At 38.8% G+C, this 15029-nt stretch overlaps 1 protein-coding gene across 11 annotated transcripts in view; it reads left to right on the top strand.

The window, feature by feature from the left end:
* Positions 1-15029, top strand: part of synrg (synergin, gamma) — a 128855-nt gene that overhangs the window by 63620 nt on the left and 50206 nt on the right. For all 11 annotated transcript variants that reach the window (XM_034169183.1, XM_034169185.1, XM_034169186.1 and 8 more), the window contains one exon: positions 8793-9758. In XM_034169183.1, coding sequence (XP_034025074.1) covers positions 8793-9758 — 966 coding nt within the window. The remainder of the gene's footprint in view (positions 1-8792; positions 9759-15029) is intronic.

A 15029-nucleotide genomic window follows, 5' to 3' on the forward strand; every position in this document is an offset into this window, starting at 1 on the left:
TCCTTAGACTGACAAAAACAAAGACATCCATCTGAGAGATAGCAGAAATGTTAGGAGTGGCTAAATCAACAGTTTATTATATTCTGAGAAAAAAATAAGTGCACTGGTGAGCTTGGGAACTCAAAAAGTCCTGGATCTCCACAGAAGACAACAGTGGTGGATTATGCGCTTGGTTTCAGTTCAGAAGGCTCTGGGTTCATATCCCACCCCTGCCACATTTCTCCATGTAATTTGGAGTTGCATCAGGAAGGGCATCCGGCATAAAACCTGTGCCAATTCAACATGCAGATCCACCTTGGATTTGCTGTGGCGACCCCAAGTGCAAACAAGGGAGCAGCCGAAGGGACTTACTTACCTTTCCATGATGAAGAAAAATCCCTTCACAACATTCACCCAAGTGAAGAACACTCTCCAGGAAGTAGTTGTATCAGTATCCAAGTCTACCATGAAGAGAAGACTTCATGAGCACAAATACATACTGTTCCCCACAAGGGTCTAAACCATTAATCAAGCTCAAAAATAGAAAGGCCAGATTAGATATTTTATTTATGATGATGTATTTATGATAAAGTAATTTTGTCTGTCTCTCCCTTTTGTCTGCTCTTTTTCAAACTCAGGGCTTTTTGGAAACATGAAGCCTTTCAGCTGTAAAATAAACCAAATTTCTGAATGTATCTTCAGATACGGATACAGAAGGACCTGGATTAATGTCAGTTTTTCATGGCGGCTTTTTTTTCTCCTTCACCTCATCGCGCAGCAGAGACGCTGTTTTCAGCGGCTCCCGTTCACAGTTCTGTGGCCACAGAATGCGCTGACTCTCTGCTGTTTGTGATTTGATACGAAGAAAATGAGAAACAGATTTCTTGTTACTTCAATTAGTGGTTTAAAATTGAAAAACTATGACTCTATATAAGCTTGAAATACGATCAAATTGGTACATTTTCAGCAACATTTCAGTTCATTTTTCAGAAAATCTGTGCTGGGCGGCACAGCCAATTTGAGCCAAGAGTAAGTAAGTCCCTTCGGCTGCTCCCTTGTTTGCACTTGGGGTCGCCACAGCAAATCTAAGGTGGATCTACATGTTGAATTGGCACAGGTTTTACGCCGGATGCCCTTCCTGACGCAACTCCACATTACATGGAGAAATGTGGCAGGGGTGGGATTTGAACCCGGAACCTTCTGAACTGAAACCAAGCGCATTAACCACTTGGCCACCACCCCTGCTCAGCCAATTTGACCCAAGAGCTGGGCGGAAATTTGCAGTACCGGGCGGGGCTGTCCGGCTCCGCCCATTGTGATATGTACTGATATGTACATGTATGTAGTGTATGGGCTGTTTTTTGTGTTGAAACTAGATACTTGCATGTAGTTTCCAAAGAAATAATGTTTCTCTTTAAAGCTCTGCGAATGAGCTGTCTCAGAGAAAATCATGCAGAAAAAGAGAAGTTGGCTGGATGACCAGCACCGATTTCCATGAAACTTTCCAAAAGTGAAGAACAATCATAAAAACGTGGACCCATATCGTTTTTTTCATGCCATAAAACGTTCTGAACAACTTTAGACAACTTTAGTAAAAAACAACTTTAGTAAAAAAAAAAAAAAAAGCTGATTTTGAAAGTGAATGTTCTCAATTCTCGACACCTGTATTGCTATTCTCTGGCTACCAGAATTTAGGAAATATCTTTTTCTAAATGTTTTTAGTGTCTGTAGTGTGGCATATTGCAGTGTAAATTAGAAAAGTAACATTTTTTGAGGGTATGTCAAATTCCCTACTTACTGTCTTTAATGAGCTGTCTCAGAGAAAATCATGCGGGGGTGGCTGGATGACGACTCCGATTTTGATGAAATTTTCACCATATACCCTTCAAGTAGATTGATTAGGAATGCAAAGTAAATTTTTCCATCAGGCAAAATTTTACTTGAATTTTGGTCAGTTCAAAATTTTATGTCAAAATGGCCTCAGATTGTGTTACATTAAAAATATAGTAAAAATGGCCAACTTTGACATACCAGTTCTCAATTCTCGACGGGTAGATAGAAAAAGTGAGTGTGATTCCTCATACAGGGTGCCAGTGACCTTCAACAACCACTGTTTGTTCTGTGGGATATTTCCTTATATTTCTGTAATTGACACTTTGTGAATCCTTTATAGTGCAGCAGATAAGAGAACATTTAGAGTGGAATCCTGCAAATGGTGATACAAGCATCAAATTCAGCACAAATACTCCTTAGACATTACTCTTTTGAAATAACCGATTAGCCACCTGAATTTTCAATAGGCAGCCAGGTAGGGGTGAAGAATTACACCGGAGTCAAACTTTTAAAATGCTCCAATCATGTTGAATACCACATTATTTGTCTCATCAGTACGATTCCAAAAAGGTATCGTTTGCACCATCTCTCATGCTTAGTTATCATGTTACGGGGTAACATATGTCATAGAATCCAATGGACGTCGACCTTGTTTGACCTTTACTTTGGAGATCAAGCATTCAACACTGTCAAAACTATTCCATTTATTAATCCTATTAGCTCAACCAATAATTTGCATCACTTTTTACCAAAATTGGGGCAACTTTAACTTTTGACCCCTGTACAAACTGAAACTGACCTTTGTCACCATTCTTGCTGTTTTTACCCCATAACTCCATAACATTCAGTCATAGATAGTCCAAACTATACCTTTTTGGAATTGTTATGATCAAGCAAATAATGTGATATAGTTTTCGATACAATTAGAGCATCTTTTAATTTTGACCCCTGTGTAATTCTTCAGTTGACCCCTACCTGGCTGCCTATTGAAAATTCAGGTAGCTGATTGGTTATTTCAAAAGAGATAATGTCTAAGGAGTATTTGTGCCAAATTTGATGATTATATCACCATTTGCAGGATTATTTCAGTTATCTGCTGCACTAATAGGTGAGGACATTCAGGGCCAAATCTGGGTGAGTGGGAAATTTGATAAAGGTCAGGGTCATTCTCAAATTTTGCAATTTTTCACATATCTTTTGTGTTTAACAGGACATTTTATGATGAAATGATAAAATTTAGTTTGTGACTACATCAATTGATAGAACATATTGTTAGCATGAAGTTAATTGCTAACATGCACAGTTTTAAGTATCTTCGCATTCCGTGAGGTTATCAAATCGAGCATTCTAAATGCAGCAGAAGTTGATGAAAAACTTAATTTTTTTATACCAATATACATTTACCATAAGATATGTCACATGTATAATCAGAATATTGCAGTGTTACCCGAGGCCAAGACCTTGTATCGGGGTTTGTCTGAATTTGTGCTTTGTGTTGACTATTTATAATTTTGAAATGTCAGGGCCATTGAATTTACAGTGAGAATTCTTGACATGTATAGCTTGGTAAAGATTGAAGAAATCATTATTCATGATTTGACTTGGTTCTAGAGGTTGACAAAATTTTGGACTGAGAGGTCATGTTGTTCTTGTCTTGTTCATATGACCATATTTGTATGTGGCTTAGACAACCATTTCTTTGTACAGAGCACCGATAGCTACCTATCAATAACAGAAAGGGAGATATATCATACTGTTATACATCATGAAGCTGTATAACTGGGGATACAAAATGCAAAATATGCACTGTGCACAATTTCTGCAATCACAGGCAGAGACGCCTGTAACTTCTTCTGGGTTGTCTGGATGTCTTGGTGGCTTTCCTCACTCTTCTCCTTCTTGCACAGTCACTCAGTTTTTGAGAACTGTCTACTCCACACAGATTTACCATAGAGTGCCGTACTGTTTGTATTTCTTCATAACGGATGTAAATAAAGTTTAACACATATTCAGTGACTTGGAAATGTTCATGTATCCATCCCCTGATTTGTCTGAAGAAAACTGGCAATTAAACTGATCATTTACAGGTATTATACCAAAGGGGCTGATTACTTATTCAGCCCATCATCTTGGCTTTTATATTTTTAATTAATTTATATCCAGTTGTAGAAATTTACTTTCAAAGGTAATTTTAGAATGTTTTATATTAAGCCTGATTTACTTTTTGTATTTGAAATGCCATAAAAAAATTAAAATGTGTGAAATACCAAGGGGCTGAATACATTTGCAAGCCACTGTATTGATAAATGTCATTACCATGGTAAGCTAACACAATTTATATTAGCTTTATCAGTTTTAAGAGAAAAACTATCCTTGCACAATGCTAGCTACGTATAATATCAATCAATCAATCAATTTTATTTATATAGCGCCAAATCACAACAAACAGTTGCCCCAAGGCGCTTTATATTGTAAGGCAAGGCCATACAATAATTACGTAAAAACCCCAACGGTCAAAACGGCCCCCTGTGAGCAAGCACTTGGCGACAGTGGGAAGTAAAACTCCCTTTTAACAGGAAGAAACCTCCAGCAGAACCAGGCTCAGGGAGCGGCAGTCTTCTGCTGGGACTGGTTGGGGCTGAGGGAGAGAACCAGGAAAAAGACATGCTGTGGAGGGGAGCAGAGATCAATCACTAATGATTAAATGCAGAGTGGTGCATACAGAGCAAAAAGAGAAAGAAACACTCAGTGCATCATGGGAACCCCCCAGCAGTCTAAGTCTATAGCAGCATAACTAAGGGATGGTTCAGGGTCACCTGATCCAGCCCTAACTATAAGCTTTAGCAAAAAGGAAAGTTTTAAGGCTAATCTTAAAAGTAGAGAGGGTGTCTGTCTCCCTGATCTGAATTGGGAGCTGGTTCCACAGGAGAGGAGCCTGAAAGCTGAAAGCTCTGCCTCCCATTCTACTCTTAATATGAGACTGTGACTGTAAACTTCTACTTTTACATTTTTGAGTTTGTAAACTTTGCATATTATGGTATGAGTGGAGAAAATATCTTTGTAATAAATGTGTATTGGTATAAAATAGATTTTCATCAACTTCTGCATTTAGAATGCTCGATTTGATAACCTTATGGAATGGAAGATACTTAAAACTGTGCATGTTAGCAATTTTCATGCTAACTATATGTTCTATCAATTGATGTAGTTGCAGACTAAATTTTATCATTTCAGGTGCTAAAATGTCTGGTTAAGCACAAAAGATATGTGAAAAATTGTAAAATTTGAGAATGACCTTGACCTCTAATTACCAAAATAACCAAATAAATTGATTCTGTGTTCTGGAAAACATAGGAAAGGACCTCTTATTTGCTGAAATAAGCAGAAAATTGACTAATTTATGAGAAATTTCAAATTTTCTGCTCACCCAGATTTGGCCCTGAAAATGCTCACCTATAGGATTCAAAAAGTGTCAATTACAGAAATATAAGAAAATATGCCACAGAACGAACAATGGATTTTGAAGGTCACTGGCACCCCGTATGAGGAATCACACTGACTTTTTCCTCTCTACCCGTCGAGAATTGAGAACAGATATGTCATAGTTGGCCATTTTTACTATATTTACAGTGAGGAAAATAAGTATTTGAACACCCTGCATTTTTGCAAGTTCTCCCAGTTAGAAATCATGGAGGGATCTGAAATTTTCATTTTAGGTGCATGTCCACTCATAATCAAAAAAATAAATAAATAAAAAATCCGGAAATCACAAAGTATGATTTTTTAATAATTTATTTGTATGTTACTGCTGCAAATAAGTATTTGAACACCTACCAACCAGCAAGAATTCAGACCTGTTAATTTTTCTTTAAGAAGCCCTCTTATTCTGCACTCTTTACCTGTATTAATTGCACCTGTTTGAACTTGTTACCTGTATAAAAGACACCTGTTCACACACTCAGTCAATCACACTCCAACCTGTCCACCATAGCCAAGACCAAAGAGCTGTCTAAGGACACCAGGGACAAAACTGTAGACCTACACAAGGCTGGGATGGACTACAGGACAACAGGCAAGCAGCTTGGTAGAAGACAACAACTGTTATGATTATTTATTAGAAAGTGGAAGAAACACAAGATGACTGTCAATCTCCCTCGGTCTGGGATTCCATGCAAGCTCTCACTTTGTGGGGTAAGGATGATTCTGAGAAAGCTCAGAACTACACAGGAGGACCTGGTCAATGACCTGAAGAGAGCTGGGACCACAGTCACAAAGATTACATTAGTAACACATGATGCTGTCATGGTTTAAAATCCTGCAGGGCAGCAAGGTCTCCCTGCTCAAACCAGCACATGTCCAGGCCTGTTTGAAGTTCACCAGTGACCATCTGGATGATCCAGAGGAGGCATGGGAGAAGGTCATGTGGTTTGATGAGACCAGAATAGAGCTTTTTGGAATCAACTCCACTTACCATGTTTAGAGGATGAGACCAGCCCCAATAAAACCATCCCAACCGTGAAGCATGGGGGTGGAAACATCATACTCTGGGGGTGCTCTTCTGCAAAGGGGACAGGATGACTGCACTGTATTGAAGGGAGGATGGATGGGGTCATGTATTGTGAGATTCTGGCAAACATCCTCCTTCCCTCAGTAAGAGCATTGAAGATGGGTCATGGCTGGGTCTTCCAGCATGACACTGACCCCAAACACACAGCCAGGGCAACTAAGGAGGGGCTCTGTAAGAAGCATTTCAAGGTCCTGGAGTGGCCTGGCCAGTCTCCAGACCTGAACTCAATAGAAAATCTTTGGAGGGAGCTGAAACTCCAAACCTGGAAGATCTGTATGGAGGAGTGGATCAAAAACCCTGCTGCAGTGTGTGCAAACCTGGTGGAAAAACTACAGGAAACGTTTGACCTCTGTAATTGCAAACAAAGGCTACTGTACCAAATATTAACATTGATTTTCACAGGTGTTCAAATGCTTATTTGCAGCAGTAACATACAAATAAATTATTAAAAAAATCATACGTTGTGATTTCCAGATTGTGTTTTTTTAAGATTATGTCTCTCACAGTGGACATGCACCTAAGATGAAAATTTCAGACCCTTCCATGATTTCTAAGTGGGAGAACTTGCAAAATCGCAGGGTGTTCAAATACTTATTTTCCTCACTGTATAATGTAACACAATCTGAGGCCATTTTGACATCAAACTTTGAACTGAACAAAATTCAAGTAAAATATTGCCTGATGGAAAAACTTAATTTGCCATTACTAATCAATCTACTTGAAGGGTATATCATGAAAATTTCACCAAAATCGGAGTCGGTCATCCAGCCACCCCCACATGATCTTCTCAGAAAAAGCTCATTAATTATTTGAAGCCGTATGTAGTATAAAATGGTCAAGTTTGCTTTCCAAGCATCATTATTTAAAAATCATTCGTAATCACTCTTCTGAATGCTCTACTCACCTTTGACAAGTGTATCATATGAAGGAAATTCCATTAAAAAATTACTAAACATTGTACCAGTATCAGTGAGGAAAGGGCGGTAGAGCTTTAAATCAGCTAAAACTATGTTCTAAAGCCTTAAACCTACTTCGAGTATTTATTAGCACATTTTTGTAGGGTTCCCCCTCTTTACACGTCCAAATCAGTGGAGCTACCTATATTTCTTAGACTTTTTTTCCACTAAAACCTGTTGATTACCTGAAAAGTAGGTTATTTCATTGCTATTTTTAAGTCTACAGGGGATTCTTTATCTCTGTACTGCTGCCCTGTTGGCTCTCATGTAATATATTGCTGAACTAATAATTTGTGAAAAATGAATTTCTTGCAAATTAAGCACTTGCCAAAAGTGATTACATTGATGGGTTGTTAAAAAAAACAAAACAAAAAAAACAATCCTGTATTAATTTACCTGTCCAAATGTTAAGATTCAGCAGAATAATGAATCACTCATTGAAATCCTTTTCGTGATGGAATAGGTACAGTCTGTAAATATGCCTTTCAGAACAGTAACAGGAAATTGACCATGATAGAATAAAATTTTGTACTTTTCAAGACAATTGCCAATTTTTATATTTTCAACAACAAATTGCTTGTTTCATTTTCCTCAACCAATTTAGCTAATTTAGTGTAGTTATTGCTATGTACTTGTTCTAGTTTATTCATCCATCAAAACTGACTTTTAAATTAGTTTTATGCACATGCTGTCAAATAACTTTGTGTCGTCTCTGTCTACTTAAATTAGATTAGATTAGATAAAACATTATTAATCCCTTTGGAAGACTTCCTCAGGGAAATTGAGGTTCCAGCATCACTGGATAGCAGGACACAGTTTAAGAAGCACACAGAGTATCAGAAGTAGAAGTAAGAGACAATTTGCAACATGTAAATACATATATAAATACCAGAAATGCTGTCTTGCTGGCTCCAACTGCTCCTCTCCTTCCTGTCCTCTGTCTTCCTGTTACTCCTCCTCCCCCTGAGTGAGGAGTTGTACAGTCTGATGGCCTGAGGGACAAAGGAGTTTTTCAGTCATGTTGGTCCTGCACTTGGGAAGGCGCAGTCTGTGGCTAAAGAGGCTCCTCTGGTTGCTGATGACAGTGTGCAGAGGGTGACTGGCATCGTCCATAATTGCAATTTGCAACATCTCATTAAATTGTGTCCCCAACAACAACAAAAAAAAAAGACAAAACGACTTAAGATGGACTTTTTTGTGCTTTATATTCTTTTTGCATGGCAGTGGGAAGTATGTCTCTTAAAGACAGCAATGCTTTCTGTGTGCAGTGATGTATGCCCTTGTTTTGGTCCTTTTGGCCAAAACAGAACTGTTCATTATAAGTCCAAAAATTCACCATAAGCGTTCATATTACTAACCCACCTGCTGTTGTTCTCTGAGGCATGTAAATTGTGGAAAATAGTGGATGTGTGTCACTGCTAAGCATATCTGACAGAATTGTTCTATTTTGTTCATAGGGGAAGGATTCACAGATTTCAAGTCGATCAGCACTGATGATGGCTTCACAGACTTTAAAACCGCCGACAGCGTCTCTCCACTAGACCCTCCAGAACAGTCCAAGATCTTTCAGCCTGCCTTCCCGTCAGCTTTCTCTAACTCTCATTCTCTGCAACAAGTCCCGCAACAGTCACAACAGCCAACAGTCTCAGTTTCTCAACATAAAAACCCCCTCAACATGGCCGACCTGGACCTTTTCTCTTCTGTGGCTCCCTCAGCTCCTGCACTTACTGAATCAAAACCCAGCTCATTCCCCTCTGCATCTGTACCCCCGTCTTTAGTGCTGCTGCCAGGTGGAGCCAAGCCTCCAGGGGGCGGGGCTGATGACTTTGGTGACTTTGCTCTGTTCGGCTCCTCTTCCGATGCTGCTCAAGGATCAGCGGCAGGAGGGGCTGTGACAGCGCCACAGGATGACTTTGCAGACTTCATGGCTTTTGGCAATTCAGGTGGGGAGTCTAAAGACGAGGGTAGTGTCGGGGTTCACGGGGAGACCTCCACGCAGCAGCGGCCTCACCAGCGCAGCTCAGACAAGTTTGAAGTATTCAAACAGCTGACTCTGGATGGGGTTCTGGCCTATGATGACACGAAGGAGAGTGGCGGTGGCTCCTTCTCTTCTCTCAAGAGTGACACAGATGATTTTAGTGATTTTCAGTCCTCAAAGTTCTGCACAGCACTTGGGGCTTCAGAAAAGACTTTAGTGGACAAGGTAGCAGCTTTCAAACAAGGCAAGGAGGACTCTGCTTCAGTCAAGTCGTTAGACCTCCCATCCATTGGGGGCAGCAGCGTAGGAAAAGACGATTCTGAAGATGCGCTCTCAGTGCAGCTGGACATGAAGTTGTCGGATATGGGCGGAGACCTGAAGCACGTGATGTCGGACAGCTCTCTGGATCTGCCTAGTCTCTCAGCCCACCAGCCCCCCGCTACAGGTGAGGAGCTAGTGCGGTTGCTGTGGTAAAGCACTGTCACAGAAACACACACACACTACCAATTCCAAGGCTAAGGGTGGCACCTTCTTCTCGGTGTCCACCAAATACAGGGTGATGAGGTCCTCATTGAATTGAATATAAATAACCTTTGCCAAAATTCAGATTGTATAACATATCAATTTCCATACCTATTTCATTCTACATTTCATCATCATTGAAATTTATTTATTTTATATGTTTATTTATATCTTCATCTCCTTTCTTTTTTCCTTTCCTTGTGTTCGTTATTCCTTTAATATATAATATAATGGCAGGCAGTGATGAATACCTGCCTTTGATGTTTTGGCAATCATAGTTCATAGATAACTTCCTTTGCCACTGTCTCTGGATTGTTTCACAATACACTAGATCGCAGTGTGCAATAAGGCCTTGAGTATTCCTGTGGAATTTTCATGATTTTTTTTTTTTTTGTGGCGACCCCAAGTGAAAACAAGGGAGCAGCCGAAGGGACTTACTATTTAACCAGGTTAGTCCCATTGACATCAAGAGCTCTTTTGCAAGTGAGACCTGGACAATTATAAAGTTTCCAATTCACCTAACCTGCATGGCTTTACCACCACTGGGCCACCAGTGAAACCAGACCAAGAGGCCACACCTTGGTTTCTGTTTTAACATGCACTAAATAATTTTTCCAATAGTACATTTTATTTTTGCAGCCTTCTCTTCCAAGCAGAGAGTAGATATACAACTTACATATCCACATGGTAGCTTTATGGGTTAAAGAAAAATGAAAAGCAAAGGATCAAAGGCTATGTGCAGTAGTCACAAATCTGCAACTTGCTACATGAAGCTAACTTTACAGTCACATAGCTACAACTGACAAGTGACAGAGGCGGAGTAACAGCTTGTTATTCATTTTCAACCAAAGTGGGCGTTTTGCGGTGGTGACAAGACAATGGCTGCAGTGCTGCCATCTGTGTGGCACCAAAATAGACTACAAATCTATTTTATGCAAATGCTGAGCAATGCAACACAGCGGCTGCTAATCCGAGTGAAAAGGCAGCATGACGTCAGCTGACTGCTCGCTCGAACAAAATAAACCAAAGTGGCAGAAAATGGTCAAACAGCTTATTTCTGTATAAATCTAATATGTTTGGCATTTTTCCTCATATTTTGTAAAAGTTGGGAAAAAAATAAACTCTAAATCTAAAAATGTTTTTGTAATCAGTTAACACCCCTGAAATGATTTTCATGACATCTTTCTGAGATGTCAGCATGTTAACTAGGGATATAGGATTATCACTGTGAAAGATGTAGGACTAAAACAAATCAAGCGAATGGATGGAGCAAAAACTCATAGTCACAGTGTCGTGCTTTTCCGTCATTAATTCTCTGTCATTAATCAATGTGCACATTAACATCAGGCAACCGCGAGCTGGCCACACCCGGGGAACGCCCATCAAGTGACAAACGCCAGCTGCTTGTTGCCTTCATTTGTAGCTAATGTGCGCGTAGGGTAACATAGCTATCCAGAACAATGGCTGAAGAGCCGACACATTTGGTCAGCTTATAGAAAATGAATCAACAAACAAAATCTCAAATATATATATATATATATATATATATATATATGCAATTTGACATTATTTCAGTAAGTACGTTCAGTATTTTTGTGTAACCCCTGCAGTATTATTTGAAACGAATGACCCATTAATTATAAGATATTTAAGTTTCTTAAATAACCCTTTAATCTGCTTCCCTACCTCATTTCCATGAACGCAAAACATATGTATTATGAACAAAATATACCTGCTGTTTTGTTATTTATCAAAAGGAAAACAAACATATTTTTATTATCCAGTATCATGCAGTCCTGTTCCTCTTCTCCTATCATCAATTATTTATTAATCATCTCACCTTCCATCTCATGGCTCATGTTCCACCATGATTATTCCGCACAATCCTTTGTCTAGCATGATACTGCTTGTAGTCATTGTCGGCTAAAAGCCTTGAAATTCAGTTTTTCATGTTTAAAATATAAGTGAATGCTTGCATACACTGAGGTCAATAAATATTTCAACATGGTTAAAGATACTGTGTTAGCTGTCTTCCACAGCACATTGGGATTGAAAGGAACTTATGTCTTTGACTTTCAGCTTTGATTTGAAGGCATTTACATCTAAATCAGGTGTACTGCCGGTGAAATGCAGTGCTATTTATATGTGGGCAGAACAAACTAGACTAATAAATACTTAATTCCTATATTAAACTAAATTAATTCAATTTATGCTTTGCGTACTTGTTTGAAAATCCTTTGTAGTCAATGGAAAGTCTGTTTGGAACCCATAGACATCTCCAGATGCTATTTCTCTTGAAGCTTCTTGTTCTTCCAGTTCTTGAGATATTTTGACTACAGTTCGGACTTGAGCAAATGATATGTATATTTTGTACAGGAATTAAAGTTCTCTGTCGCTACACTCATGGAGAGGTTTTTGTCTTTTCAACATTTTGCCCCAAACAGTGCTTCTATTTTTTTAGACAGGCAGAAACAGAGACGGTGGCAGAAGACATCAAATGCAATACACTTTTCAGTCATGGTACTGGCAACATGAAATGTAACTCACTCATGTTAATGGTCACATGAGACTTAACTAAACTGACTAAACCAATTGATCTACAAAAACATAATAAATCAGAACACTAACAACACTGTTAAACTAACATAAACCACAATAACAACATTTCAAACCCCAAAACCCAGAACTCCCATGGTGCATTGCGGTACAACATCCATTGTTTCCTGGTTAGATAAAAATGTCTAATTTCTCCAAAAATATTTGCCCTTCAACGTTTCGTTTTCGCAGCATTCATCCATGACCCAAAATACATAAGCATACCAAACGGCAAATGTCACCTCTCCCCGGTTTCTGTGTGTTCGAATCCATAGACATGCACGCACGCATACAGACACAGCGGCCACTTGGCTATTATAATATGATGCTGCATTAGAAAAGTGCAGCAATGGGTAGTGAGTGAAATGTAATCTTGTTCAGCAAAACAATTTGCTGTTTTCTTCGCTGTTGCCACCTTGTTTTACCTTAAACGCTAGGAAGCAATCGCAAAAGGGTTTCTATAACAAGGTAGATGGTGAACAGCTTATGATTTTGGAGTGAAAAAAATTTCATTCAGAAGGTTTTTTTTTTTTTTTTTGCTTTAATCCCGTCTCTATGATTTGGTGATTGACTTGTCCATTGCAAAACACTACTTCCATTCTGTTTGCTTTGGATCACAAACAGTTCAGTTTTTCCATTGTCTCATCTCACCATCATCGTGGAACACTTTGATCCCATAAATCCATAGGATGACGTTTTGGATGTTTTTGGAAAGGTGGAACTTTTCTTTCACTTCTGCGCAGTTTTACTCATATATTTTTAAAATCTTGCCTTATTTGCAATAGTGAAGGATTGCCTTAATTAAGTGTTGACTTTGGTACAGAGAGCTTTGCAGGGAGTTCTTGATCTGGCCATCAGTTTTTATGGTTTTTTTTCTTCTTTAGGGAAGAATTCCTGGTGTCATTTCTCACTTGTTTTTCCCTTCCTGTGTTCTTTTTCCCCCCCTCTACCTTTCTGATGGGATTTTTTTGGCTTTTCAGACTTATGATTCCTTCATTTGTTGTTGTGTCTCTTTGGAGCTCAAATGTTAACAGCTACATTGAAATTCACCCTCTAAAAATTTTTGTCTTCTAATTGAACTCATCAAACAGCATCCACTTGCCCTCTTACTTTAGGTTCCTAAGAGGAGGCAAAATGCTGCAATTTCTGTATCATACACCAGATTTGGATGTAAATGTTGTGAAATTAATCCTGAAAGTCTATGCTTTGCAGGGGTTTGCCCACTGTGGGTGGCACTGGGAGGTACTGCCCCACACTTAATCTTTGCGCCTGCTACCAACTAGGCCCGCCCAGCAGCTGTCCTGCTGCTGTTGGGTGGGCTCCAGACTGCAACTACAACCTGTGAATGAAAATGTCACCTGGTTGCATTTGTGAGAGTGCAGGATGAACATTTGTTTTGTTGGCAGCTCCTGTTGGCTGTCCCATTTGTCAGGCTACTACTAAATTACAAAATACCACAGTAATTTATAGTTTAGTGTGACATTGTGTGTTGGAAAAGGAGGAGATCCACATTCACATAAATGCAGCCGCTTGTCTGTGTTGCATTCTGCTCCAGAGCAGCCTGGGGCTGATTACCAAGTTCTTTGATGGTACTAATGTATTGTCAAAGAGGGATATAAATAAAGTTATTATTTTGGGTTTCCTACAGTGGCTCTGTAGGAATACAAATCATTTTAGGGCAAAATGCAGCTTTAAAATGGTGTAATTTAATTATCAACGATAAATATATTTATATATTTATTTGATATAAATATATTTATATATATATATATATATATATATATATATATATATATATATATATATATATATGTATAGTGAGTCAATAGACTGAGTTCTGAGATTTGACTCAGTCAATGAAATAAAGTCTGCTATTAGATTTATTTGTACTTTTTGTGTGGATTAAAGCAGTTAATGAATTTTAGTTTAAATCATATTTAAATGTTTTCCATTGAAACTGTCCAGAAATATGATTAAAAGCATTTCATTCATGCACCTGCAGAAATAAGTAGCTTTCCGGGGGCGGCACTAATAACGTACAAAACAACACAGAAAAAATTACAACTTAGACACTTATTATTTTTGTTCTGAAAAGGCATCAGAGGCTGTCTAGAAACAGATATAAATTAACACCCCCCCCCCCCCCCCCAACACTTTAGTGTTCACACTGCCCACAAAAAAATTTGCTGCCCATTTGACAGGATTGTAGAGTACTGGTCCAAAAAGAAAATTGCAAGTGGCTTATAAATTGCCTGAAAAAATTTGCAGTGTTAAAGCATTATGGTGTGAAGTAAATACTTAGAAAGCCTTTCAATAAATATCTTTTTATTGTTAGGGAAATATCTTCAGAGTGTACCATTTTACATCTAAACAATACAAAATTTCCAGGGTGGTTTACCCTGGACCCCCCTTGAGGGTGCTTCTTCCCCACCCACCACTCACATCTTTCCAGGCAGAACCCCGACTTTGAGTTCATGCTCATTATCTTTCCTTTCAGTTCCAATATGCTGTGCAGCTAAAATAAAATAAGATAAAAAAAAAAGCTATATTAATGTGCCAGTATTTACAGACCTGACTGAAGTGTGTACATGGGTAGCAG

Source organism: Thalassophryne amazonica, chromosome 4, assembly GCF_902500255.1.
Source record: "Thalassophryne amazonica chromosome 4, fThaAma1.1, whole genome shotgun sequence".
Classification (NCBI taxonomy): domain Eukaryota; kingdom Metazoa; phylum Chordata; class Actinopteri; order Batrachoidiformes; family Batrachoididae; genus Thalassophryne; species Thalassophryne amazonica.